This window comes from Pseudochaenichthys georgianus, chromosome 23 (genome assembly GCF_902827115.2).
Source record: "Pseudochaenichthys georgianus chromosome 23, fPseGeo1.2, whole genome shotgun sequence".
Taxonomy (NCBI): domain Eukaryota; kingdom Metazoa; phylum Chordata; class Actinopteri; order Perciformes; family Channichthyidae; genus Pseudochaenichthys; species Pseudochaenichthys georgianus.
This window is the reverse complement of record NC_047525.1, coordinates 18,200,952-18,227,833: the sequence shown is the minus strand read 5'-3', so window position 1 is coordinate 18,227,833 and position 26,882 is coordinate 18,200,952. Positions and strand designations below refer to the sequence as shown.

At 43.8% G+C, this 26,882-nt stretch overlaps 2 protein-coding genes across 2 annotated transcripts; one reads left to right on the top strand and one right to left on the bottom strand.

The window, feature by feature from the left end:
* The first annotated feature begins 301 nt into the window (after positions 1-301).
* Positions 302-22,174, top strand: utp20 (UTP20 small subunit processome component). Its single transcript, XM_034112387.1, has 61 exons — positions 302-472; positions 705-785; positions 886-952; positions 1,109-1,241; positions 1,329-1,517; positions 1,609-1,690; positions 1,814-1,951; positions 2,271-2,426; positions 2,588-2,740; positions 2,823-2,957; positions 3,069-3,146; positions 3,231-3,406; positions 3,597-3,728; positions 4,138-4,226; positions 4,400-4,505; positions 4,687-4,837; positions 4,928-4,990; positions 5,077-5,244; positions 5,371-5,447; positions 6,139-6,218; positions 6,320-6,578; positions 6,672-6,851; positions 7,392-7,482; positions 7,594-7,679; positions 8,542-8,664; positions 9,951-10,117; positions 10,200-10,408; positions 10,524-10,667; positions 11,126-11,205; positions 11,309-11,544; positions 11,623-11,767; positions 12,143-12,230; positions 12,320-12,463; positions 12,705-12,758; positions 13,095-13,247; positions 13,337-13,492; positions 13,570-13,710; positions 14,120-14,257; positions 14,345-14,484; positions 14,620-14,702; positions 14,805-15,130; positions 15,527-15,666; positions 15,861-16,017; positions 16,116-16,214; positions 16,312-16,479; positions 16,583-16,749; positions 16,856-17,003; positions 17,507-17,623; positions 17,735-17,905; positions 18,016-18,147; positions 18,276-18,386; positions 18,500-18,649; positions 18,753-18,935; positions 19,239-19,370; positions 19,455-19,587; positions 20,213-20,397; positions 20,489-20,560; positions 20,652-20,942; positions 21,146-21,272; positions 21,361-21,506; positions 21,590-22,174. Exons 1-61 carry the CDS (start codon positions 422-424, stop codon positions 21,743-21,745), a joined length of 8,433 nt encoding a protein of 2,810 aa, XP_033968278.1. The 5' UTR covers positions 302-421; the 3' UTR covers positions 21,746-22,174.
* Positions 22,175-22,228: 54 nt separating this feature from the next.
* On the bottom strand, positions 22,229-26,514 carry arl1 (ADP-ribosylation factor-like 1). The gene is made up of 6 exons (XM_034112388.1): positions 26,422-26,514; positions 25,526-25,663; positions 24,658-24,739; positions 24,376-24,487; positions 23,550-23,728; positions 22,229-23,353 (listed from the first exon to the last, which is right to left on the bottom strand). The coding sequence occupies exons 1-6, from the start codon at positions 26,423-26,425 to the stop codon at positions 23,323-23,325; spliced, it is 546 nt and encodes a 181-aa protein (XP_033968279.1). The 5' UTR covers positions 26,426-26,514; the 3' UTR covers positions 22,229-23,322.
* Positions 26,515-26,882: the final 368 nt, after the last annotated feature.

Below are 26,882 nucleotides of genomic sequence, written 5' to 3'. Positions count from 1 at the left end.
TGTCGTTTTTTTCATATTTTCAACATACTGTACCATGTCCATTTTTGTATATTTTCGAAAATAGTCTTTTTTTTGCATTTTTCAACATACTTTTACTATGTCTTTGTGTATTTTTGACGTACTATTCTATGGAGTTTATTTTACTTAAAATCAGTGAACGAAGAGGCAGCACGGAGCGAAGCCTCGAACGAAGCCGGAAGTGAATGGTGGATTTCTCTCTCACCTCTTCGCTTCTCTTCGCCCACCACGCGGAGTAAAAAATATCCCACAATGCATTGTTCAACATGGCTGCGCCCTGGTGTCGGCGTGTGTGTAAACAGTTGTAGCCGCGAGAAGAAATACGCTTTAGTTTCATGAATCATTTAAATCTCAAGACGAACTCTGGAATACAACTATCCTCGTTTCAAGAAAAAACGCAAAGATGAAGATTAAATCCAAGTCTTCGTATCACAAATCTGAGAATACCTACAAGGTGAGAACTAACTGCAGCATGATGCTTACAGTGGGATGTGGTGGAGATGAAAACACTACTATAAGAGTGTATTAACAGTCATATTGTATATGTTAGTTTTGATCAAGCAAATTGAGGGATTCTCTGTTCATTTCACCTCCGTTTAATGAGTTATGGCAAAATGTGATTTACCCTGAAATCATCTAGTCCCATTAGCTACATTATAAAACCCATCTGATGTTTCTTCTTCCAGTTTCTCACTTTTGCTGAAAGACTTGCCAATGTCAACATTGACGTCATCCATCGTATTGACAGGACTGGATCGTATGCAGAGGTTTGTACACTCAGTAATTGTGACAACATTCATCCATACAGTAAGCTTTTCCTAACCATTTGCATCTGATTGATGATGGCCTGTTTGTTATTTTTTGCAGGAAGTAGAAACATATTTCTCTGAAGGACTGACAAAATGGAGAGACCTCAACTTGACAGAGCATTTCAGTATGTATACAATCAAATAAATCCCAGAGTATATGCAATACTGTCCTTCTGTATTATCTGACATGTTAGGTAATAGCTTAATGTATCTACTTCTTAACTTGAGGAGAGATGTTGTGCATTTGTAGTGAATGTAAAACGACTGTCTTTCTTCCACAGGTGCATTTTTGAAAGAGGTTTCCAACCAGAGCCAGTCATTCAACCTGTTGGTTTTCCATCAGAAGACAATAGTGGAGAGTCTGAAAACACACTTGGCTGTCAAGAACAGTCTGGCCTCAGAACCACTGCTGGAGTAAGTGGCCTTATGTATACCAGTGGATCAAAAATGTTGTTGAATAATGAGTTGATGTAGTAGCTGAGTCTCTCCTCCGCCCTACAGCCTGGTGGTGCAGCTGGCCAGAGACCTGCAGACTGACTTCTACCCCCACTTCCCTGACTTCTTCGTTCTGATCGCCTCCGTTCTGGAAACCAAGGACACAGAAGTCTTGGAGTGGGCTTTCAGCTGTCTCTCTTACCTCTACAAGTACCTATGGAGGCTAATGGTGAAGGACATGACCAAAATCTACAGGTGAGAAAAATAGATTTACTCTGTGGATGCTTTGTGGGTGTTTTTACCTTTTTGTAGCAATCACTTATTATTACTTCCCCCCCCCCTACAGTTTATACAGCACACTGCTGGAGCACAAGAAAGAACACATCCGCAAATTTGCAGCCGAGAGCTTCTCTTTTTTGATGAGAAAGGTGAGTTATTTGAGTCAAACGTGAACTTAGGGCTTACCTTTCTTCTGTTGTAAAGTTGTAAAGCTTTTGTGTTAAATATTTGAGTATTTTAGTTTTTCAATGATGTCCCATTGTGTCACACAGGTTCCAGATCTCGATGGTCTGCTGAATCATGTTTTCTCAGACCTCCAGCAGCACCCCGACAAGGCGGAGGGAGCAGGGCAACTGCTGTTCGAAATGTGCAAAAGCGTCAGAAACCTGTTTCACTCGTGCTCTGAAAAGGCGAGTTTCGTTTCAAAGGAGTAGGTCGGGGCAGAATCCCCGATCTGTGATCAACATCGTTTTAATTTAAAGGTTATCTAATCTTAAAGGAAGTCTATATCAGAGGAATCAGAACACCTTTATTAGTCCCACAAAGGGGACATTTACATTGTTACAGCAAAAGAAAAGGCGGGAAATGTGAATTAAGAGGCATGCATAAAATACTAGAGATTACACAAATAACAATTTACAAAAGTACCCATCCAAATGGACAACAAAACGTACAGTACAAATATGTTTAATTGCTTAATGATCTGTTTCTCTTCATCCATCCTGACAGGCTTTCCCTGTAGCTTTGCGTAAGCTCGGACCCTCGACCTGCCCAGACGCCACCCTGCCGTGGGACACAGTCAGGGACGCTCTGGATCACATGGTCCACGCTGCTGCAAATCACGTTGAGAGAGAACACTTCCTGGTCTTGTGGGAGTCTTTACAGGTGGGGCAAAATGTCCAACTTGTTTCCCTTACAGTCCAATCATTCAAAACCCCTCCAAGATAGTAAAGGCATAGCATATGTGCATCATCGTCTGATCAGTGTATTCTCAACCCTTCAAGTTTCGTAACTTTGTGTCTGATGATGTTGTCTTCTTGGTAAAGGCCAGTGTGGTGGAGGTCCTGGGTGTTATGGAGGCGAAAGGAGAAAAGGCGGAGCAGGCAACAGAGCAGCTGGAGAGGCTGCTGTTCATTTTCCAAACCCTGGTGTCCCACAAGAACGGAGCCAAGGTTACCAAGCCGGATTCCGTCTGCCAGGTAAGAGTACCACACACACAGAAGACATCATGCCGTTATTTGTTTTGTATGGCTTCATAACTGTATTTCCCCGTGCCTGCAGACGGTGTTGCGGCTGGTGCAGAGCTCCTCTCTCTCGCCTTCTTGTTCCCGTCTGCTCCTCCAGATCACCTCCTCTCTGCTCCTCGGGGAGAACATCTCTCTGCCCAGAGTTCTCATCCAGGAGACGGTCCAGAAGGTATGTGGTTGGTGCAAATCTGGATACATTTTTTTGTGTCGTATTGGGTATTTATGTGTAAGGAAAGAAAAGCTTGTGTGTATTTACATGTCTCTCTGTCTTCTTCTGAAGGTGTTTGGCAGCACAATTGAACAAGATCTGATCCTGGAGTTCACCAAGGAGATGTTCACCATGAAACAGTTTGAACAGGTAACTTAGAGCGATACATCCAGTACGTTAATCTTTCTCTACAACTCCATGGCACTTCATTTTCTCTTCTTCACTCTCCCTTAGCTCTTCCTTCCCAGCATGCTGCGCTTCACTGCTGAGTTGTTGTGCTGTGATGATCCTCGCTCTCGCCACTGTGGCCTGGACGCGCTGGTCAGTCTGATCCTGGCCAAAGCCCCTCCCCCCACAGACGGCTCCATGGCCTTCGAAACATACCCACTGCTCTTCAATGGACAGACCGGGTGAGAGCATACATTACATGTATTATTTCTCCAACATTCAAAGGCTTTAGTGTCGTATGCACAGTAGGCACAGTGTGGTGATGGCAATGGAAAGGTCCCAGGCTCCTCCAACAATGCAACTTAAATGTATATAAAAGACATAAAGCGAAGAAAAACATCTTTTATTTCCATGTGTTTCCCCCTCCTCCAGAGTGTTGAGCGGTGAGGAGTCTGCGGTGCCGGAGCTGGTGCTGTCGCTGATCCGATTCCCCGAGGAGCAGAAGCAGCCAATCACTGACCTGTCTCTGCCCTGGGCCGCCCTGATGCTTCTGCCTCACCTCAGGTATCACCAGAAGGGGACTTTTGATCATAGAATCCGGTTTTAAATGTTAACAGAATCTAGATTTGGGTCACATGCTAAATATGCAGGCATTAGTTGGTGGTTTAGAGTAGGGAACACAATGTCAAATGTGTTTATCGTCATGGTGTGATATTGAACACACTTTTTTAACTAGTTGAAAACGTATCGGTAGAAACTGCACTTTTAAAATGTAACTATCATTCCCTTTTTTATTCATGTTCAGGTAATTTTTCTAGCTTTACAGCATTACACTGAAAGCCATTTTAACTAAATAAAATGCATTTCAATATGGAAAATCAATCTGATATCACAGCAGGAGCCTTGACCTTCACTTCTAAACTGAACTGTATTATATTAAGTAGTCTGATCTATGATATGTTTTATTTCTCAGGCCCATTGCTCCAGCTAGTGTGGTCCCAGCTGTGACTGCTTTCTTAAACCGCCTCCTGACTGAGATTGAGACGGAGGCACTGGGGAAAGGTTTGTACATCTCTAATAAGTTAACTATTAAATACAAAAATACAACTACTAACTAAATCATGATATCAATCAAATCTACCCACACAAGTGTCAAAATATAACCAAGACTTTGAATTGTTCATTTTCTGTTCATGAGACTGAATTGACATCTGTCTTGTCACCCCCCCCCCCAGCTGGTCTGTTTGTAGCCAGTCAGGCGATGAGCTGCCTCCTCACCCTGGACGGCTCTGCACAGCTTCTCTCCCTGGTCACTGTGGACAAGATCAACTCAATCCTACGGTAATCAGTGCATGAGTCTGTTCAAAACGTATGTGTCAGTGTATTGGACCACAGATTGGTGGCAAATGGAAAGAAAGTGTGATTTGTAACGAGGAGACTCGGATAATCTATCCCATTGCGGCACCTTTTTGGATTCCATGAAGGATTGAACTGATAATGGTAATTTTCATGCTGGTTACAGGAAGTTTCCCAGTGACCTGTCCGCCCTGCTGCTAGGAGACCTGTACTACACCCGCCTGTCACTCAGCGGCGTTTCAGAGCACCTTTCCCACAGTGCACTGCAGGAGCTCCACCAGATACTGTGCGCCAACCTCTCCTCCAACATCACCAAGGTATGTGTGAAATCACAGAGTTGTCATCAAAGATGCATTTCTATGAATATGTTGATATTTGACCACCAATTGATCCTTTTCCTCTCTCAGATCCGCCTGCTGACGCTGAGGATTCTCTCTCAGTTTGAGGCAGAGCTCCCCCCACAGGCCGAGGTAATTTCTAAATTCTCATGAAATTGATCAATTATGGGACTAAGGCTTGTGTATTTATTTATGCGAGTGTCTCCCCCTCTATCCAGGGTGAGGAGAGTGTGGAGGTGCAGCCGGTGTTCGCTGTGTGCCTGCAGGCGGAGCTGGTGCCGGCTTCAGTGCAGGACTACAGGGAGAAGCTGCTCCACCTGAGGAAGCTCAGACACGACCTGGTGCAGCGCAGCCTGCCTCAGGGCCCGCCCGGCAGCTTCCAGCAGGTACAGAGGACTCCTGGCGGCTTTATACTTAGTTTGAAAAAAACAGCAGCATGTGATTGATCATTAATGATGAATCGTATGCAGATATAAAATTAACACAATGTGCTTCTGCCCATTTCCCTCCAGGTGCCTCTGCGTTACCTCATCGCAATGCTGTTCGTCAACTTCAAGCCCCTGTGGGAGGCAGTCATTGAACTTCTAGTGTGAGTGTTGAGATCTCGCAAAAATAAATTCAGCTAAAATACAAAAAGGGAGAGTTCACCCCAAAGCCAAAAGACATATGTTCCTCTCGCATGCAGATTGTTTCAGTTGCTGAGTGTTTGGCCGAAGACATGTCTTAATTATTTTGGCACTCGGCTTGTGGAGCTCAAAGCATCAAAACAATAGTTTTTATGTAGGAACTATTTTCTTTCGACACTCAGCAATTATATCACTGCTAAGAAGGAAGTGTGCATCTCATGAACAAAAGACCTGAGGTAGAAAGAAAATAGTTCCTTCATGAGACTACTCACAAAAAGGTCTGAATTATCCTGAGTAACCAGTTCATGATTTTTGGAAAGAGACATGGCTGTTGAGACTTCAAATGTATTATTTTGGGCTCTCGAGCAACAAAAGTCAGGTGCCATCTAGATCCATTTTATTAGAGTGTTTGGGGGTTAAACTGCCCCTTGAGCATACTTGTGATTTATTGAGTCCTTTGCATTTTGTCAGCCATGCACTTTTCATTTAAGGATAAAAATATGTACAATACCATTAATTGTCGTTATGTTGCTGTTTCTTTGAACACATTGACTTAAACGGGCCTTACAGAATGCAGAACTTTGTTTGAATTGCCTGAATAAAAATGCCATGTTCGATATATTTATCATAAATGTATCTCATTCCTCTTCACAGGACCCATGCCAGAGGGATGGACAACAGGGACTTCTGGAAGGTCTACTATGAAAACCTGGAGATGGTGGCAGGGATCGCTGGTGAGGGCTCCTGATGCTTCATATTGTAAAACTCAGCTTTGGTGTACTTACTGCAAGGGGAAAACGAGCCACAAAATTGATCTTCCTTTTCTTTGTCATAGAAAAAGAACTGCACGAGGACAGCGAGGACGATGAGGAGGAAGAGGAGACGGGTGTTCAGGCCGAGCCAGGATGTGACGTCATTGAGAGCGGGGACGTGGGGGTGCTGTTCCTAGAGCAGCTGAAGTTGACCGCCAACCCCGACGAGAGGACGGACTTCCTCAACTTCCGCATCCTGCTGTGGCGCTGCATGACGGAGTTTCCTGAGAGAGTGGAGCCCCGCTGCCGGGAACTGTGCCCCCTGCTGCTCCGCTTCATCAGGTCCGCGTTGTTGGATATACTAATTTCCTAATTGATCATCTTTCTGATCTGCAAGTATCCTAAGTGTTCTTGATTTTTACCCTGTGTCTCCAGGAATGAATTTTACACCTCCGACCTGCTGGTGGCACCCACTCAGGACCTGAGGAAGGTAGATGACGCTGCCCAGGATGAGTCTGGGATGGCTGTGGAGGAAGAGGAGGACGAAGATGAGCAGGAGGCAGAGGAAGGAGGCAGACAACAGAAGAAGGCTCCTCCAAAGAGGGCCGCTGCAAAGTAAGACATCAGAGTCACACTGAACGATGTTTCCAGCTGCCATGGGATGTTCTTCATTAACAGCTGTTACACAAGTAGAATCAGGTTTTCTTTTTTCACTTAGGTATTTATAATATCTGAATAAATAAGATACAAAATATGCAAACAGAACATTATTAAAACAAATGTAAGAACTGTTATCTGGACAATTTAGTTGTTTTCTTTATACACAAACCTGTTTCTCTCCAAATCCCAAATCCCTTTTTTAGCTAATAAAAGAAGCCAGCATTTTTTCTAGACCTTTGCCTAAATAAATAGTTTAAATAAAAATGTATATCAAAATTGACCAGGATTTGGACAAACAGAGTAAAAACATCCCCCTCTAGGACTAATTAAAGGGGCCCTAATATGCTTCTTGGGGTTCTCCATTTCGTGTAGTGTGTTATATTATAGTTTTTTGTGCATGTAAATGGTCTGCAAAGGCTAAGATCCCCCCATATTTTGGTTATACACCTTAACTGGTATTATATACTGACCCTTGTGTGGATCTTTTTCTTCCAGACAGCTGATCGTCCATCTGAAGGTGTTCGCCAAATTCACCAACCCTCGCTCTCTCTACCTGGAGAGCAGCCTCAGTGATCTCTATAACCAGGTAATCCTAAAACCTCCCACACACACTTGTCGTCTAGCAACATTAAAGCGGCTTAATACAGATTCTTTTCGAATGACATCAAAGCATCTAAATATATCTCTCTGTTTCCAGTTGCTCTGCCACCAGGACCAGCAGATCCAGCGAGTGGCTCTGGAATGTGTTCTCACATACAAGGACGCCAACATAGTACCATACAAGTAAGAAAACCACCTGAATAGAGATGGACAGGGAAGCACACTTACAGTAATATGTCTCTTAATGCAACAATCTCCCTTTCTTTCCATCAATGCGGTCATTGTGAGCATATTTGATAGTAATCAGAGCTCACGTCCTCCACCCTCTATGGTTACAGGCGGAGGAATGTTAAAATCCCCCTCAGTGCTGACTGCTCAAAATCATGACTCCTGTTGTCTGTTATCAAGCTATCCATTTACTGTAGCTGAAGCCTACCTGCAGACAGACGTGTGTTTCTGAGGAAGTTTAGCATTACATATAATTGTGGTTGACTCTTTGTTCAGGATTTGGATGTCACGCTGACAGACTATCAGACTTTTGTTTTTATATGTAATGCATGTATTATTTGTTAATTAAATGCACATATACAGTAGGGCTGATCGATTATGGCAAAAATCATAATCTCGATTATTTGGGTCAATAATTGTAATTGCGATTATTAAATGTGATTATTCATTGACTTTGAAAACATCCTTTTATTGGAGAAATTTTTTTTGAACAGTATATTTTTAACAGTTGATTACCCTGAATTGTAAGTATAATTCAACTGAAAAACCAAAAAAAAAAAAAAAAAATATATATATATTAAAAAAAAGTAATAAGTAATAATAATACTTTTTTTTTATTTCGATTACGTTGTTTTCGTAATCGTTGCAAGCCATAATCGTAATCATGATTAAAATACGATTAATTGAGCAGCCCTAATATACAGTATCACTTTGTATTCGCTCTGAGTGTCTGCCATGATACGTGTATGTGTACAAGCAGTTCAATTCTTATAAGTATATTGTGTTTTGACTTTTGTTTTTGTGTGTGTTTGTACAGGGAAAATCTGGAAAGGCTACTTGACGACAAACACTTCAAAGAGGAGATTGTCCATTTCAACATTTCTGAGTCAGGAGTGGTGGATGCCTCACACAGAGCCAGGCTCATCCCACTGCTCATGAGGTACATGTTTGTGTTCATTTGTTTTCCGAGCTGCCTTAAGGGGTGACACTACAGGCAAAAACACAAAGTAATTTATTTTCGTTGACTGGTCAATTTAAATGTATTTGCTTCGATATAACATCTCCTTTCACACTATTGGAAAGGTGTCTCGATTACCGTGTTTATTTCCTTCTGCAGATTTTCTTACATTTACCGAAAGTTAGCTTAGATAATGCCTTATCTTGTTTTTAAAATGTGTTCTCTCTCATGCGGCTTTCACACCAGCGCTTTTCAGTTTCTAGCTCCGAGCGGGAGCTTTTCTGGTTCAGCTCCGGTTTCCCTTTTCAGCTCCCGCTCTGTGCACACCGCCCACTGGCGCCCCAGAGCTGCCCTTGCTGCGTCATGACGTCACCGTTTACATCGCTGATTTGCCCCCCAACGGCAGCTCACAACAACAACAACAACTGCGTCGGGTCGATGATCGTGTTGCTTTTAATCACACGAAGCCAGAATAAATTGAATAACGACTTCTCCAACCTTATACTTTTCTCCAGAGTGCCGTGGTTCATTGTTTATTAATGTGTTTCTGCAGCATTTACCGACCGCTGCAGTGCTGGCTGCTCTTCCACGGAGTTTATTCTCCCGTTAGCTTCCGGTTAGCTCACACTGCAGCGGCCGCTCTAAAGTATTCACTGTCCGACTCACACAAGCAGCTGATGCATATCCCCAGTTCCCCTTAGCCTAAGTGAATGTGTGTCAGTCTGAATTGACACCGTTTGGTATCACAACGCTGTTATGAAAGTTTCTCTGGTATAAAATGGGTGATGTTGGCATAGCAACCGAAGCTAAACTGACTACTTGCATCCGATAGCTGCAATAATACAAAACAACACGTCTGCCTCTCTCCACAATGATCGATAACAGCGAACGGATGGTCAAAGTAAGGCACAAATAAACAGAATCACACGAAGCCTGGTTAGTGTTGCCTGACTTTATAAAGTGTGTTTATAGGCACTACTGCTTGTAGGCAGGCATAACAGTCGACCCATGGGAGGTGGGTTTAGTTTCCTGCACGCCTCGACGTAAGAGAGACGTAAGCGACGTCACCTCTTAGCTCCAAAGCTCTTGCCTCTGGACCGACAATTTTTTGGAGCTGGAAATGAAGCGGATTCCGGGGCTAAGAGCCGGCGCAGCTCCGGTGTGAACTGGAAAACCCGGCGCTTTTCAGGCTCTAGCTCCGAGCCGGAGCTGAAAAGGCGCTGGTGTGAAAGGGGCATCAGTCACCATCCCTGTGTTTGCTGTTTCAGGATCCTGTTTGGCCGCATGCGCAGTAAAGCAGGCAGTAAGTTCCAGGGGAAGGCGAGCTCCGCCTCCCGCTCCTCCATCATCCTGCGCTTCCTGGCTGGCTGCCAAGCGGAGGAGCTGGGGATCTTCATCGACCTGCTGCTGGAGCCCGTCTGCCATTACAGCCAAGGTAGCTATGGTAGAAAATACAATAAAAATCCATTCATAAAGCTACCCCACCTTTCCTTTATTAAAATCCTTTCCTTCCTCAGGTACCTGCCTGGCTGCGGTGGAGAAAGCCATCGCTGACACAGATGTGGCTGCCGTCCTGCCTCTGGGCCGACAGCACAGCCTTCTGAACATCATCAACGTAGTGATCCAGAAACTGGGTCACCTGATCAACATCTACCTGCCCAAAGTGCTGCAGATCCTGCTGTGTGTCACCGCCTCTGTGTCCACCATCCTGGACAAAAGGCTGCAGGTAATCAGGAGAGGCATTGATGAGACTATTTGTTTTGTTGAACTGATTTTGTGATCAGATCCAGCCTTAAAACACCTGTTGGTTACATAGTGATGACCTTCCCCTCTTGTCTCAGCTGCGTGCGGGGTGCATCAGTCCTCTGAAGAACCTGAGGCGCCTCGGCGTCCTGAGGATCCAAGACTTTTTGGACGGCTTCGACTCCTACAGCTTCAGCGCAGACGAGCTGGATGCCGTCTTTGCCGCTGTGGTCTGGCCTCAGGTACATCATGCAAACAAATGTTATGTCATAGTTTAATGAAACTTGAAGAGCATACAATGATCCCTAGCCCTGGCTATACATTTATAAACCTTTTTCAGACATGTATAAAGGTAAATACTAACACGTTTACACATGGAGAGATAGCGACATGGTACTTATAATTATATAAGTCCAAAAAATATATATTGTTGATTTTGTAGAGCTGGCAGCCGATTTACTGGGGATTAGTCCCTGACATTTCTCAGGAGAAAAAAATCCCTAAAATAAAGGCACTGATGGGCCAAAGATATGATATTTAAAGAAATAATAATAAGCATAATTAATAGTAAATAGATTAATGAAATAGAAATAAAAAAGATGATTTGTTAAAATAAATTAAACATACTTTCTCTTAGAGGGCTGGGTTGTAATTCCTTTTAGTTTTTTTCCGTGTCTGGTTAACACTTCTTTTTGTGCAGGTGTGTCGTCTCTCTACAGAGAGCCCCTACTCCCCCACCCCTCTGCTGAGACTCATCCATGTGTGGTGCAAAAATGCCAGGTAAACATCCCCCTCTCTCCTTCTTATCCAGTTAGCAGTACTTTTTGTATCCAGAGTGAGTTTATGGAGGTACATTGATTCTTCTTTTGTCCATCTGTCTCAGGTACTACCCACTTCTGGCTAAGCAGAGGCTGAACCATCCGGAGTGTGACATCCTCCTCAACGTCTTCGCCCTCCTCTCGGCCAAAAAAGTTTCCACAGTGACCATCGCCATGGTTATGGACATAGCCGAGTCCTTAGCAACCACTCAAGACTTTGTGGCCTCGGAGGATGAGACGGAGCTCAACGTCAACAACTGTGTGTTCCCGCAGCCTAAAGAGGGCGCTCTCATCACAGCAGGTAAGCAGAGTAATATATCCGTCATTTCAATCCAATGTCAGTGTTGCTGCAGGGTTTAATGTGTTGTATCTCTTCCAGACGCTCTAACCCAGGGCTCCAGCCTGCTGCTGCCTCACATATCCACCCTGCTGAACTACCTCAGCGGAGTCGTACGCAACTCTGACCGACTGAAGAAGAAGAAGTTCAGGGTTCAGGTCGCCAAAGAGCTCAACATCCTCTCCAAGTCAGTGTTTTATCTGGATAAGAACATACAGTATCGTTTTTCCGTTTCACTGTGTGTGGAATTAGCTCTTAGAAATTGTCTTTTTTGTTATGACATACAATTATAAAACCCTTTGGGGTGTTTAACATATATTTATGAATTATTATTATTATCCTTTTTCCTTTTGTGCTTAAAACACTTTTGTGTCAATTGTTGTCTGTTTTACTTTTATCTAAATGCACATGGTAGTGTTCATATAATAGATTTTGTGTGATCACGTATGTTTTGTGTCTTTCCTATTCTATCTGTGATTTTAAAAACCAAAAAAGACACCAACTAAAATGGCCTTTTATGTCTCGTCAAACTCCTTTTCGTGCGTGACTTTTCCTCTGTCAGGGTCAGTCGGTTTGTCAGCGACAAGGAGCAGAGCTCGGTGCTCATCACCCTGTTGCTGCCCTACCTCCACAAAGGCCACAATCCTGAGGTAAGACTTTGAACTCCTTAATGACATCTAATGCTTTCTGCTTTACCTCCATGCTGCTAATGAGGAACCTTACTGTGTGTTTCTTTCAGGAGACAGAGATCGACACCCTGGCCACGCTGCAGAACCTCCTGCGGCAGTGTGTGCAGCCCTCAGACTTCCTGCGGCCGCTCAGCAAGCTCTTCTCCGTCATCCAGAACAAGCTGCCCAGAATGGCCCTCACTAACGTCTTCCAGGTACAGCAGCCCACAGGAATCTGGTCACATGACAGTAAATACATCTAATGTCAGTCCAAAGTCCAGGAAATTAATTATCTTTTATTCAAGAGATTTAAATATCACTTAAAATGATTGGACATCCCTTAAATGAGATGCATTGTTACTGGTTGCAGACCCATATTGTTTAAATAACCTAATTCAATGTTTTTTAAATGTATTCCTGCTCACTCTTCATGTACCCATGATGCTTTGCTTTCAGACTCTCTCGGATTTGGAGCCCTCACTCAAGTACATCACTGATTTAGCAACAAAGGTAAGATCATTCACGTTAAATATTATGCATGATGTATGAAAACCAACAGCACTTACAGACTGGAATATTGACTCCAAAATATATTTCTCTTTATTACATTTCAATCATTTGTATGAAGTTTAAAAGAAGGCCTCTGGACCTTGTCAGTTCACTGTCTTCATTTATTTTTTCACCTACTGTAGTACTCTAAAGAGAGATGTATACTTTGCCACATTAATACAAAATATAAGTATGGGAAATTGCACTTAGCTGCATAACTGCTGACGAGGGCCGACGTAGGTTTCAAATGAATCCGCATCCAAAACCCTTTCTGAATGTTCCTCCCCCTTCCTGCAGCTGAATGCGTTCGACAGTCGGCACTTGGACGAGATCCACTTCGACGTGCGTCTCTGCGCTTTCCAAGACGCCACCAGGCGAGTCAAAGAAATGACGACTCTGGACCTGGACTACATCGGCACCATCATGCACAACGTCTTCCACACCTTTGAAGTCAGTAGATATGTGACACAGATGCAGCTTAAAGTACTTTAAATACCTGTCATATCACGATTCATTTCCACCCTCCTTTCCCCCTGCAGATCGGTGACATGTCGCTGGGAGACAACGCCAACCTGTGTCTGTCTGCAGTCATCACGCAGCTGGCGGAGATCGGCGCTGGAGAGCAGCTCTACAAGGACATCGTGCAACACACCATCCTGGACGCCGTGCACAAGGGGCTCCGCAGCAAGACAGACGTAGGAACACACACAAGAGCTCTGAATATTAAGCTCATTCAGTGTGTTTTAAAATGTCCTCTCCTTCACTCTACCAGAGCGTGCAGCATGAATACACCACCGTGCTGGCCTGCCTGGTGAAGACCTTTCCCACCAAGAAAGAGTTCAAAGACCTGGTGCAGCTCACCAACTACCACGACCTGGAGTCTGACTTCTTCGAGCACATGAAGCACATCCAGGTAGGAGAGAGAACTCACTCCCATGTCCCTCAACTGTTATACGCATAATCCCACAACTGTCACAATAATGTTTCCCCATTCACAATATCTCTTATATATAGGCTCTATATACCCACACAAATATACTATGAGCTTTGCTTGTCTTCGACCAGTTAAAATCTATTATTGCTTTGTTTTCACCATATATAACTCCTGATGGCAGACCGGAGCTCTCACACCTATTGGGGATGTATTACTATACATTCAGGAGTAAACATGTGCCAACCTAACTACAGTCAGCCAACATCTTTATAAAACTCATTTGTAACAACTGATGACCTGCTTGTCTTTGAGGCAGAACACTTTTTTTCCTGAACTTCATATTCATAATCCCTGCATACCAGATGATAATGAGTTTCTTTCTCTTCAGATCCACCGCCGGGGTCGTGCCCTGAGGAAGTTCGCCAAGCAGCTGACGGAGGGCCAGGTGGTGCTGACGCCCCGCTCTCTCCAGCATTACATCATGCCGTACGCCATGACCGCCCTGCTGGATGAGAAAATGCAAAAGGTGACTGATGCCCGAAACATTCTGAGAAAGAAAACAAGTGTTGTGTGATGTGTGTGTGTCTGACCCGCCTCTCCTCGCACACTTCAGCATGAGGGCATGATAACGGCGTCGGTGGAGGTGGTGGGCGCAGTATGCCGCAGGCTGACGTGGTCTAAGTACCTCTACTACCTGAAACACTTCATCCACGTCCTGCAAACATCGCAGGTGGAGCAGAAGCTGGCTGTCAGGTGTCTAATTTGACCTTCTTTTTTTTTACGGTTTATTTGAGTATTTCTTTGCTATTTCTGATACTGAACATGACCTACTGAGGCATTTTGTAAAAGTCTGTACTAAGAGACCCCCTTTTTCCTCTATACCTCTAGTTTGCTCCTCACAGTCCTGGATGCTTTCCATTTTGACCATCAGACCCTCAGCAGAGAAATGGAGGCTGCCAAGGCCAGAGAGGGTGAGTGATACCATTTACAATTCTGTATTTCAGACAATCTAGGTCTGATTAATCAAAATGTGTTGAATTTTAAATCAATCAAACCACCTTGTCTTTATCAAGATGTGAGTGCGGCAATGGAGGCCGATGACGAGGAGCAAGCTGCAGCCGACGAATCGGATGATGATGAGGAGGCAATGGAGGTAGAGGGCAAAACCGATCCATCTGATGTCCCCATGGAAACGGACACCAACAGTGGAGAAAATGGTGTCGCCTCCAAGAAGGCAGCTACCCCTGTAGCCAAGGTGCCGGCCTTGGCTGCCCCCCCCATGGCGGTGTCCAGCGGGCTGCCGCAGAGCACCGAGGAGCTGGGGACTCTGATCAGCGCCATCCACCAGACCGTGACTAACAGCGTGCTGCCCCGCCTGCACAAGTGTCTCAATGCAAAGGTACAACACACAAACACACGAATACCATTTAACATGTTTGCTTTTTTTGATCCTTTTGGTTGCATTACTGTGGCAAGTATGTGAGATGTCACTCAACCTCGGCTCCTATGTTTTTAATAAAATGTGTAGCCAAAATACAGACAACCCCTTAAAAAGTAAAAAATGTCCCATTGAAACTAAGGAAAATATGTTCTGCTATGAAAATTTGTTTTTACAATGTTCCATATAGTCACTTTTTTTCACTTGTGCCCTACGGTGCAAATACATGCCATTTTCCTGATTTCTTGCACAAAAAATAATTAAAATCAATGTTGTTGCTAATTCATTGACACCAGACAATAAATACAACTGACATGACTCTGACATTATTGTACTCTGTGTGTATGTTTTGTCTAGATCAAGCGTGACGATGAGCACAAGGCAGTGAAGTCGAAGGATGTAAAGGATGAGGAAGTGGCCAGAATACCGATCGCCTTCGCCATGGTCAAACTGATGCAGACGCTGCCACCAGCCATCATGGAGGTCAACCTGCCTGGGTATGCAGCTGCGGTGGATGTGTTTTGAAAACTATACTATAATAACACTATACAGACACTTTACTGTCCTTGTTTACTTGTTTGTTAAAACATGTTGATAATTGTATGTACAGATCAGGATCACTTAAGATTCTGGTGTGATGTTCATTTAAAATTCCAGCATTTTACTGATATTTCGTATTTTTCTCATCCAGCATCCTGATCAAGGTGTGTGTGGTGCTGAGGAACCGCTTCCAGGAGGTCCGTGACGTGGCGAGGGGAACTCTGGTGAAGATCATAGAGACTTTAGGCTTCCGCTACCTGCAGTACCTGCTCAAAGAGATGCAGGGGCTCCTGGCTAAAGGCTACCAGGTATGAGAACACATGGAAACACAACCGTAGAAGCATGTCAGCATCGTCTTTAAAAGTCCTAATGTACCGTCTGTATCTCTGTGCTCCCCTCTGTCCAGGTTCACGTGCTAACATTCACAGTTTACCAGCTGCTGACAGTCCTCAGTCCAACCCTGAAGAGCGGAGACCTGGACTCCTGCATGAACATGCTCATCGACGTAAGAACGCACCACAAACCCACAGAGCCCACTATTTTATACACACTATATTCAAAGTTTTAGTTTGTACCCAATCTCCCCGTTTCCTGTTGGACAGATCTTCAACAACGAGCTGTTCGGGCCTGTGGCCGAGGAGAAGGACGTGAAGGGGATCGTCTCCAAGCTGATGGAGGCGCGACACAGCAAAAGCATGGACTCCTACGAGCTGCTGGCTCGCTACTGCAGCAAAGAGAGCGTCACCAAGTTCATAATGCCACTAAAGGAGGTGAGGGGGAGGGAATATACAAGGACACTTGACAAGAATCAATATGAGTTTTAACTCTACAAGTCTTAAAACAGGTGACTTGACGTGATGCATTGACTTTCAGATGCTGGATAACTCAGCCAGTCTGAAGGTGTGTATCCGGGTGGGGGCCGTGCTGCGGAGGATGGTCCTGGGTCTGCTCGTCAACGATGGCATGACGTCTCAGGATATCTTGCTGCTGTGCCACGGCCTGGTCAGCCAGAGTCTGCCGCTGCTCACCAAGAGAGACCGGTACGCTCACACACACACACACCCACACACGCTTCGATCAACATCCAGAAAACACCCATGTTCCTCTTGTACTAATTATCATGTATTACAATGTGTGTATTTGTAGAGAGAAATCCTCAGTGAAGCCCCCCCCAGACCCCAGGCTGCCCCCTCTCAGCTGCCTGCTCCTGCTTCCAACTCCAACGAGGGGGGGGCGGAAGGCTCCAGTCAGCAGCCGCACCAACATGCACATCCTGGTGGACACCGGCCTCAAGGTGCACATTCAACCTCTCCCGCGTGTTATTAGCATTACTAGCGCAGTTCTTCTTTAACATTATTATCTGCATTGCATTTACTGGCTACGGAATATATTTTGGTGATCCATTTTCTATGTCTGGTCTAAATCGTTTTCTTTCCTGTGTTTTATCTAAAGAACAGATGAAAAATGCTGATTATTTGGTGGCTTCTTGTGGCCAAAGTGAACATTACAACAACAAATACTTTAGCCACTTTTAATAAAATTGAAAATGTAACTTTTTTTAATTAGTTGGAGTAAACACAGGAGAGCCAATTAAGATCAAACATAGACAATTGATCACCAGATTATAAATATATTTTCCATTTGCTTCTCAGGGCTTCTGTATATATACTGGAATACATATTGCACATTTTCTTTACCATTGGAAAGAAGGAATGCCTCATGTTATCTCAGATGTGTATGTCTGAAAAAGAAGCTGGATTGTTAATAAGGCATTGTGGGTTTCTGTCTGTTTCTCAGCTGCTCCACCTGAGTCTAAAGAAATCCAAAGTGACGTCCTCCGATCCCACGGTTCTGCCGATGCTGGATCCTTTCGTCCTGCTGCTGCTCGACTGCCTCGACTCCAGGCACGTCAAGGTACTGACATTTTCTTTTAACATAGGAACCTTTTTATCACACCAAATGTTGAGCCCCAGCCAATCAGACTCGGATATCCTCACCCCTCTTCTCCTGTCTCCCCCCCTGCAGGTGATCACGGAGGCTCTGGTGGCCTTCACCTGGCTGCTGAAGTTCCCTCTCCCAGCAGTGGAGCAGAACGCAGACCAGATGACCAAGCAGCTGTTCGTCCTGCTGAAGGATTACTCCAAGGCCGGAGCGGCCCGCGGGGAGAACTACCAGCTGGTGCAGAACTGCTTCAAGGTACCACAACTCACACAACACATATGTATGCTCACACTTTTGAAAGGGAGCAATTCAATCAGGTTTTAAATAAAAACTGCTTCTTTGATCTACGATTTGTTGTCTTTCAGGCCATTACCATACTGGTGAAGAATGTCAAAAGCAACCAGATCTCAGAGACACAGCTGCAAGTGCTGCTGGGATACGCTGAGGAGGACATCTACGACCAGTCCCGCCAGGCGACCGCCTTCGGCCTGCTGAAGGTAACCGCTCACATGTTGACATGAGTGTTTGTGGGGCTTTGCATAAAGATCACCCATGTAACATTTGAGAATGTGCCCCTGAGTTATGTGTTGAAATGTGTTTCTGTCTTTGTATCGCTCTCCTCCAGGCAATTCTGTCCAGGAAGCTCGTTGTCCCAGAGATGGAGGAGCTCATGACGAAAGTGGCCAAGCTTTCTGTCACCGGCAACAACGGCGGGATCAGAATCCACTGTCGACAGGTACCTACACATAAAAAGAAAACAAGACAAGCCCCATTTTTACTATATGATGAAAACCGGTTAACACAAATGTTTTAAAATATGTGTATTCAGCCAGTGTTTATGTTTTGCAGATCTATCTCAAATACCTGCTGGACTACCCCCTGGGGAAGAAGCTGAGGGGGCACCTGGACTTTGTGGTGGCGCAGCTGCACTACGAGCACGACACCGGCAGGGAGTCAGTGCTGGAGATGCTGGCCTACATCTTCCAGACCTTCCCTAAGGTTAGTACATTTACTCAAGTCTGAATAAAAAATGGAATTGTTGTTCTCTCTTATTTTACCAATGGTGATTTCTGACTTTGCTTATTTAATCATTCCCGCTCAGGAGCTGCTGCTGAGGCATTGCGGCTTGTTCTTCGCCCCGCTGGCCCTGGTTGTAGTCAATGATGACTCGGCACGCTGTAAGAAAATGGCCGCCATGGCCATCAAGGCACTGCTGGCCCAGCTGGACATTAACCACCAGAACACCATGTACTCCTTTGTCAACACCTGGCTGCATGCAGAAAAGGTACAAATCCACTTGGAAAAAAATTCTTCAGTATCTTTGCAGTGCGTTTCATTATTGAGAAATATGGTGATGTCAATAGAAAGATATAATCATAAGTTTGAGAACATTCCCTCTTATAGTAAATTAGCTAATTTAATGAATATCATTCTCCTATCATATCATGCTGCTATATGTCTTTCAGGCATGCAGATGTGTGCGCTGCGTTTCTACGATCAAAGATTTGAATATTTTTCGGCACAAATGCAAAGATGGCTTCCTAATGCTCTCGCCTATCACTAACTCTAACCCCCCCTGCTCTCTCAGGCCAGCATGCGGCGTCTGGGTGCTCAGATCTGCGGCCTGTTCGTGGAGGTGGAGGAGGAGCAGTTCACCCGCCGCCTGGACGACCTGCTTCCTCTGCTGGAGAAAGAGATAAACCCCGTCAACTACGATGACGTGAGTGGACACCTTCCCACTGTCTTTGGCGGAAAGTTTGAAACATGACAAAAAGGTCCTTAAACCCCTGTGTGTGTGTTTCAGATCGAGGAGGAGCAGGACGAGAAGGGGGCGGACCGACTGCTCTACAGTTTCCTCACCCTCATCACCAAACTGAGCAAACACTGCAGCCTGCTGGAGCTCAGACAGCCTCACGACACACTCACTCTTATCTGGGGTAAAGAAACAACACACTCTCTGCTACACACACTCTCTGCTACACACACTCTCTGCTACACACACTGAAAAAAACTGTAATTTGTTGGAGTGGTGGTTCACCGAACATCCCACACATTAAAAGACTGGATCCAGCAGGCCGTTTAACATTTTCTTTTTCAATCTGATGGTCGACAACGGTTTCGTTAGCTGGGGATGATTTTATCTAAATAAAATAATATTTACAAACTATTAGCAGACTTACAATAATAACCAAACTAATAATAATTATCGTAAATAAGGTTCAGTACTTCACTTACATCATTTCATGCATCCACAGGATTAAACTGCTCTCTTTTCTTTCAAGGTATGAATCAAAAGGAATCTGGAAGGCGGGTCTAACATAAACAAAATAATCTGTTAAAGTTAAACTAAACATTTCATCGATGGATTGATTACAAACAATTTACAGCTCCCTGTGCCAACTCACAGTTCCTTTGTTCTTCCGTCTCTGGTGGGAAGGAAGTGAGTGACAGGCCTGAAGGGCGGAGCTTTAAAGGCTTTGGTGGGGGAGTGGTCATTGACAGAGGTGGTGATGAGGGTAGGGACTTGTGATTTTTAACACTCAAACTTTCCTCATCTTCCAGGTCACATTGAAGCCCACCTGCGGTACCCTCACTGCTGGGTGTGGCTGACCTCCTCGCAGCTCTTTGGTCAGCTGTTTGCAGCCCATCCGGCGGAGCAGCTGGTGGCTGGGTGGAGAGGAGAGGGTGGAGACGCTTCACCTCAGTCCCCAACTACTGCTTTCATCACCAGGGGTCTGGACAAGAAGGTGCGAAACTGTTTTTTTCCAGCTTTGATCCAGCATCTGCATTTCACCCTCATTGTTTAAACTCCCTTTTCTCTGTTTTTATGACATTCAGATGAGAGAGCTGGCGTTGTCTTTCTGCCATCAGCTACAGTCCAAGTTCCTGGACACAGCCTCAGGAGAGCAGGTAACCATCTCCACTGAAAATACTTTTCTGTTAAGGATACATTCAAATCACACAAGGTTTGATTGACAGCAATGTTCTGACCCGCCCACAGGTGATCAAGAACCTGCTGTTCGTCGGCAAGGTGATCTACCTCGTTTCCCCCGAGTCTGACGTCACGCCCGCTCAGGAAGAAGTGAAAGAGGAAGAGAAGACGGAAGAAGAGAAAGAGGGGGAGGTGGAGGAGAAGAAGGAAGAAGATGAAAATGACAAGGAGAAGGAAGATGAGGAAGAAGACGAGGAAGACGATAAGGACGACCGGCCGCCTTCCCTGCTGTGGCTGATGAAGAAGCTGTCGCTGATGGCAAAGAGAGAGGCGGCACACACTCCCAAAGTTCCTCTGAAGGTACACAAAGAAACATACAATAGAAATATAGAAAATAGTTTAATGTCCAATTCACTGGTTAACTTCAGTCACGTTCTCTAATGACTATAAACCAAGGGCCTAGAATTACTTCCACAATGTTTTTTTCTTAACCGTGAAAAAGATCTTTTAAATGTTTAATTCCTAAGATAGTTAAATGTATTTTCCTCCACTACTTCCCACAGAGAACGTGTGTGTTTAAGTTCCTGGGAGCGATAGCCATGGACCTGGGGAAGGAGCGACTCGGCCCCTATCTGAGCACCATCATCACTCCTCTGTACAGGGAGCTGGACAGCACCTACGCAGACCAAGGTAAGAGTGAAAACCTGTCTTTAAAAATAACCGTTTGACAAGTGGGAAAATGGCAGTGAAATAAACCCCTGCTTGTCTCTGTGTCCAGACCCCACCCTGAAGAACCTGGCTCAGGAGCTGATCGAGCTGCTGAAGAGACACGTGGGGCTGGAGAAGTTCTCTCTGGCCTTCTCTGGCGTCCAGAAGGAGTTTTCACAGAGGAGAGCCGCGCGCAAAAAACACAGAGCCATACAGGTATGAAGACGTTATCCATACTTACACAAAAGCAACAACTTTGTTTCCAGCCATCGTCTAACGTTTGCCTTTTTGTTTTCCAGGCGGTGGCTAACCCAGACATCGCAGCCAAGAAGAAACTCAAGAAGCACAGGAACAAAATCGAAGCCAAGAAGAGGAAGATTGAGTTCCTCCGGCCCGGATACAAAGCCAAGAGGCAGCGGGGCAACACGCTCAAGAACCTGGCCATGGTGCAGTGAGCCGTGTCAGTTTAGCAAGCTGGCAAATTGACCAAGAAAGAGACTTTGTGATAGAGGACTTTTCCATGTATTGGTGGGATAACTGGGCTGCAGAAGTGTCACTTAATGATGTAACAATGACTTTCACTATTTTAATTCATGTCAAGTGACAAAGCAACAGCACAGGAAAGAGATTACTCTCCCTGGTGGTTTGCTAAGTGTGAAAACAAGGAGATTTTGGGAATTCTAACCATGAAAAATGATCCAATCCAACAGCCTCCTGTGTGTGTAACAGAAACAAGACATCATGTGACAGCAGGATTTCTCTGTATTAGCTTATATAAACTTTAATATCCTGCTGTAAAAAAAGTGTAGACATGTCCTCAGATTTATATCCCGTGCAATTTCATGTACAACTTGTTTTTCTTAGTAAAAAGACATTCAAACGGATCTGTCTTTTGGTATCACTTGTCTTTAAATCAATCGACCCTTTACACAAAATGGTACAATCACTGATAGCAATCTTTACTGAGAATCATTTTCACTGTACAAGCAGATATAAATATGCAACCATAAAACTTTGAGCATACAGTTAGTGTTCAGTAACTCGATGACTAATATGCCAAAGCTGCACTCAAGGATTTCAATGGAAAAAAAGGCTTTAACTACTTCTTTAAAAAATAGTGGGAACAACACAAATGAACAGGAGGAAAAAAACGACAATAGAAATCCATGACATTGTATCTGCCTGACGGTGTTGTACAAAAACAGCCCAGGCTGCAGTAACACTCGGCCAGAGGACACATAGTGGAAATGGAGTACTTTTTTTTTTAAACCAGAGCCCAAATTTCTAAGAAAGAAACCACAAACATTTCATTCAAGCCAGCAGACCGTTTACATCGAGATATGTTGGATTGAAAATGTGCTTCACTAAATATTGACATTCAGTGCTGCTTGGCTAGTCCAGCATACGGTAATACAATTGTCTAATGAGTTTACAATGCAGCCGATCACAGAAGCAAGACTTAGCTCTCACTGACTCCTGATATGTGTCTTTTTGGGGAAACACTGCCTCCTGGTGGACCTACTGGACATCTTCAGGCTTCACAGCGTGACCCCTCTGTTAGAAGATGAAGCCAACTGATGCAGCAAAGACACCTTATTTGTGAAAGCTAGAGGGTTGTAGTAAATGGGATATTCACAAAGCCTTACATATAGATTCTTCCTAATCAATGATAACCTATTAGAAGTAGAATCGTAACATTAGCTTCATTTAACACATCTGTTCACAGGTGTTTCACATTTGTATGCATTTCTAAAACACACAAAAATAAAGATACCAACTTGTCATCACGCAAGACACCAGCATTAAAGAGATGGGGGCATAGTGTGTGGGTGTGTCCAATCCAGACGTTACTGCAGCCTTCACTTCAGAGTCCCAGGCTTGAAAGGCTTTAGGCATTGGGAGGGCTTGGCCAAGGCTTGAGGTGGGAAGGAGTGCAATCTCGGGTCCATGGGGAAGTGGGGAGGGGTCAGTCAGAAAGGCGTCATACAGAGGGGTCAAAGGTCAGGAGTATATACAGAGTGGGAGGAAGCCTTTACTGTCGGCTCTTCAGGGAGTCCACCAGCCTGCAGAGTAAATACAATTCAGCCTCAGCAAACAAGGAACAGAACACGTACAGTATGAACCAATAATGAATGGGTTATGAAGTGTAATAAACATCTTCTTCCTCCTCATTGTCATTTCCTCTACTTAACATATTTTTAAGTATATTTCACTACTATTTTGACTTTATCTCTTCATGGTTTGTATGTTAATTCCTACCATTCCATTGCCTCATCCAGGCCTGTGCCCTTCGTGGCCGAGGTCTTGAAGATCTGCCATTTCCTGTCTTTGAGGGCGGGCAGGCCCAGAGAGTTGGCCACCTCAGTGGGCGTCATCGCCTGGTCCATGTCCTGTTTGTTTGCAAATACAACTAGGATGGCTTTCTTCAGCTCTTCCTCCTGTGCAAAACAACAGGTCGCAAAATGACATCATGAAACAAAGGGAAGAGAGTCAGAGATAAAAGCAGCTATACATCAGTGTAATGGAAGCAAAAACACGGAGACTAAATACTTTGAGAACATTTCTACCAATCTTAAATATGTGAAATATGTAATGCCATCTCACATCTGGATTGAACCAATGCAAATCAAGACACAGCATTGTTTTCCTGAGTTAAGGTTAGTTCAGAACTTAACTAATTACATTTGCAACTAGAAAATATATTTGGCTCTTAGACCTTGGATTTGTGAACTTGACAAATTGCTATAAATTACCACTGTACTAAAAACAGTAGTGGTTCAATTCCAGTTTCTAATGGGATTAAAATCATTTACATATGGTCAACAATTACTTATTACAAAATATGTTCAAGTCCCATTGTAGGACAAGTGGGAAATGTCACCTCATGATGGCACTTGGGGAAAGGTAAGGATATTTAAAATTAGGCAAATTGATTCTTTGTAGGCATTAGATGTCAGGAAAATATATCCAGCACTAGTTGACTGGAGCTTGTATTGAAATATGTTCCTCTATATATATATATATATATATATATATATATCTTGGTTTAATGTGATAGGATGGAGTTGAGAATACGCCTACTAACCTCCAACATGGCCACCAGCTCAGACTTGGAGATGCCCATCCTGTCACGGTCGCTGCTGTCCACCACGTAGATGACTGCGTCTGTGTTTGAGTAGTAGCACCGCCAGTAGGGCCTGTCGAACAGAGAGAGAAGCACAATGGTTACAAAGATGGGAGACAGAGAGGAGGACGAGGAGCAAAAGAGAAAAGCAGTGGGCTGACAGAGCAAGAAACAACATGATGACACAAGGCAATCACACATCACTCCTTTGACTTCCCAGTGCATCCCCGATCTGCCACTCACCTGATACTCGTCTGTCCTCCCAGATCCCACACCTGGAACTTCAGGTTTCTGTATGTGACGGTCTCAACGTTGAAGCCGATGGCTGTGCGGAAAGAAATCAAAATGGGTACAAATATGAGCCTGATCATCACCAAAGTCTCATCTGGGTGTGCAGTGTGAATTTCCTCTGGGTGTTGCTGTCATGGTTTAAGTGCTCATCAGACTCAACCCCCGTTGGTGGAAATCATGCAAATGTTTAGCATCTGATCATTTACATTGTAAAATAACGAGGAAACGATGCTAAAACAACTATTTTGCAAACCACTGCACAGAAAGTCAGGATTAAATGCAACATGTAAGGAATATTTAATTACAATCCTGTCTATGGACGACTAGAATATATTTAATAGTCTCTATGATTCGGCTAATATCTTGCTTTAAAGCCGCACATGTGCGTCATATACTTTCATTTCAATGTTTAAAACACAAACTGAGGGGTACTTAGTATGGACACTTTTTGTATATCTGATAACCTTTTAAACAACCATTTGATTTTCCAATGGAATCAGGAGCTCGCCAACATCAGTATAATCATTAACTGTAGTAATCCAATGGGTGAAACTGGTTTCTTTCATTTGCTCACCTTAAATCAAACCCTTCAGAGTGTGTCTAATAAAAATGTCCACCAGACTGGTTGGTTGACTGTGTTGGTTGACTGGTTGATTGGCTGTGTTTACCAAGCCACGCCATGCAGTAACATTATTCATAATCTAATTGTGCTTGTATAGGTTGTTCTTATAAGACAATCTAATACACAGATATGTATGTATCTAAGGATGTGGAAATAATGGTGTGGGAATAAAATAAAGAAAAGTAAACCAGTACATACTGGGGATTGTAGTGACCACCTCTCCAACCTGCAGGCGGTACAGTATGGTGGTTTTTCCGGCGCCGTCCAGACCCAGGATCAGAATCCTCATCTCCCTGGTGCCAAACAGGCCCGAGAAGAGGCTAGAGAAGAAACCACCTGAAGATTTGACAAACAAGGAAACAGTGTTAATGCTGAGAAAGGTAGCTTTGGATTAATAATCAACTATAACAGCAAATAGTTTGAGAGTGTTGAGTTACACATTACTTTGGTCTGTTCAAAACAATCCTGGGAATTATTTTTTCATAGTTTTGACTAGCATTAAACAACTTAGATGATACAGCATATAATGTGATTCAATGGTAAACCGACCATCAAATTAGTCGTTACTGTGCCTGCTAGAACAATTTAAAAAGCAGAGAGGAATGTGAAAGACATGGGAGTGAATCAAACGTAAAAGAGCACATCCAGAAGAGCTCTTTTTCCGGATGTGCATGAATCACCTAACGTGTTGTCAGTGTTACTGAGGTGGTTAAGCAAGTTAGCTCAGGTTAGCTTAGCTTCAGCTATTGACGTTGTGGCATGATTGATTTAAATGAAGACACCAGGTTGTCGTGCTTTATTCCTTATGCCTATTAGAAGATATCTTAAAACGGCTAGCCCGAATAGCATAAAGACAAAACGTTTACAATCTGTCCAGACACAAACACACCATGGATGGAAAACTCACGGTATTCCCAGTAAATAGCTAACATTTAACGTTAGCTTGCTAGCAGGCAGCAGTTGCAATCCTCGTTAAATGAAGCAGGAATATACTATACAGAGCTACATCCGTATCTAATTACTCATATGTATGTAGGTTATACGTAATCAAAAGACACATGCATATTATATCGACGATTAGTTAAAATACTCACCCATTTCGATAAGACTACGGTCCTTCGTTCAGCTAGAAAAGACTTCCGTGTGGTTGACGTGTCGATGAACTGTCACCAACTCTGGCTTCGATTTAGTTTCTCAACATTCGACATATTCAACATGGAATATTTAACTGTACATTTGACTTATAACAAACTATGCAACAAGATAGAAAAAAACGTCAGGAATATTTTTGATACATTTTGAGTCTTCTAGATTTGATGAACGTATTTTTGATTTATAAAAACATAAATATTTGTGTCGAAAGTGCTGTTAATGAAAAGAAGATGTACACAAAGCTTTGGTGCAGGGTACATTCATGAAGCCAAAACGGAGTAGTGTTCCCAGTTGTTTAATATTAATTGTATTTTTTTTAATATATTCTAAAATAGTTAAAGATTCAGTAATACAACTAAGAGTAATGATTCAAATATAAAAATAGAACATGTACATGTATAAA

Bases quoted from the DNA above. Each gene is read 5' to 3' on its own strand.
- utp20 (XM_034112387.1), top strand. From the start codon at position 422: ATGAAGATTAAATCCAAGTCTTCGTATCACAAATCTGAGAATACCTAC. The intron at 10,409-10,523 runs GTAATCAGGAGA...CTCTTGTCTCAG, and splicing joins TCCTGGACAAAAGGCTGCAG to CTGCGTGCGGGGTGCATCAG. The intron at 17,624-17,734 runs GTACTGACATTT...CCCCCCCTGCAG, and splicing joins TCGACTCCAGGCACGTCAAG to GTGATCACGGAGGCTCTGGT.
- arl1 (XM_034112388.1), bottom strand. The intron at 24,740-25,525 runs GTATGTACTGGT...CTTTCCGCACAG, and splicing joins GGTGGTCACTACAATCCCCA to CCATCGGCTTCAACGTTGAG. The intron at 23,354-23,549 runs GTAGGAATTAAC...TTTACTCTGCAG, and splicing joins CTGGATGAGGCAATGGAATG to GCTGGTGGACTCCCTGAAGA.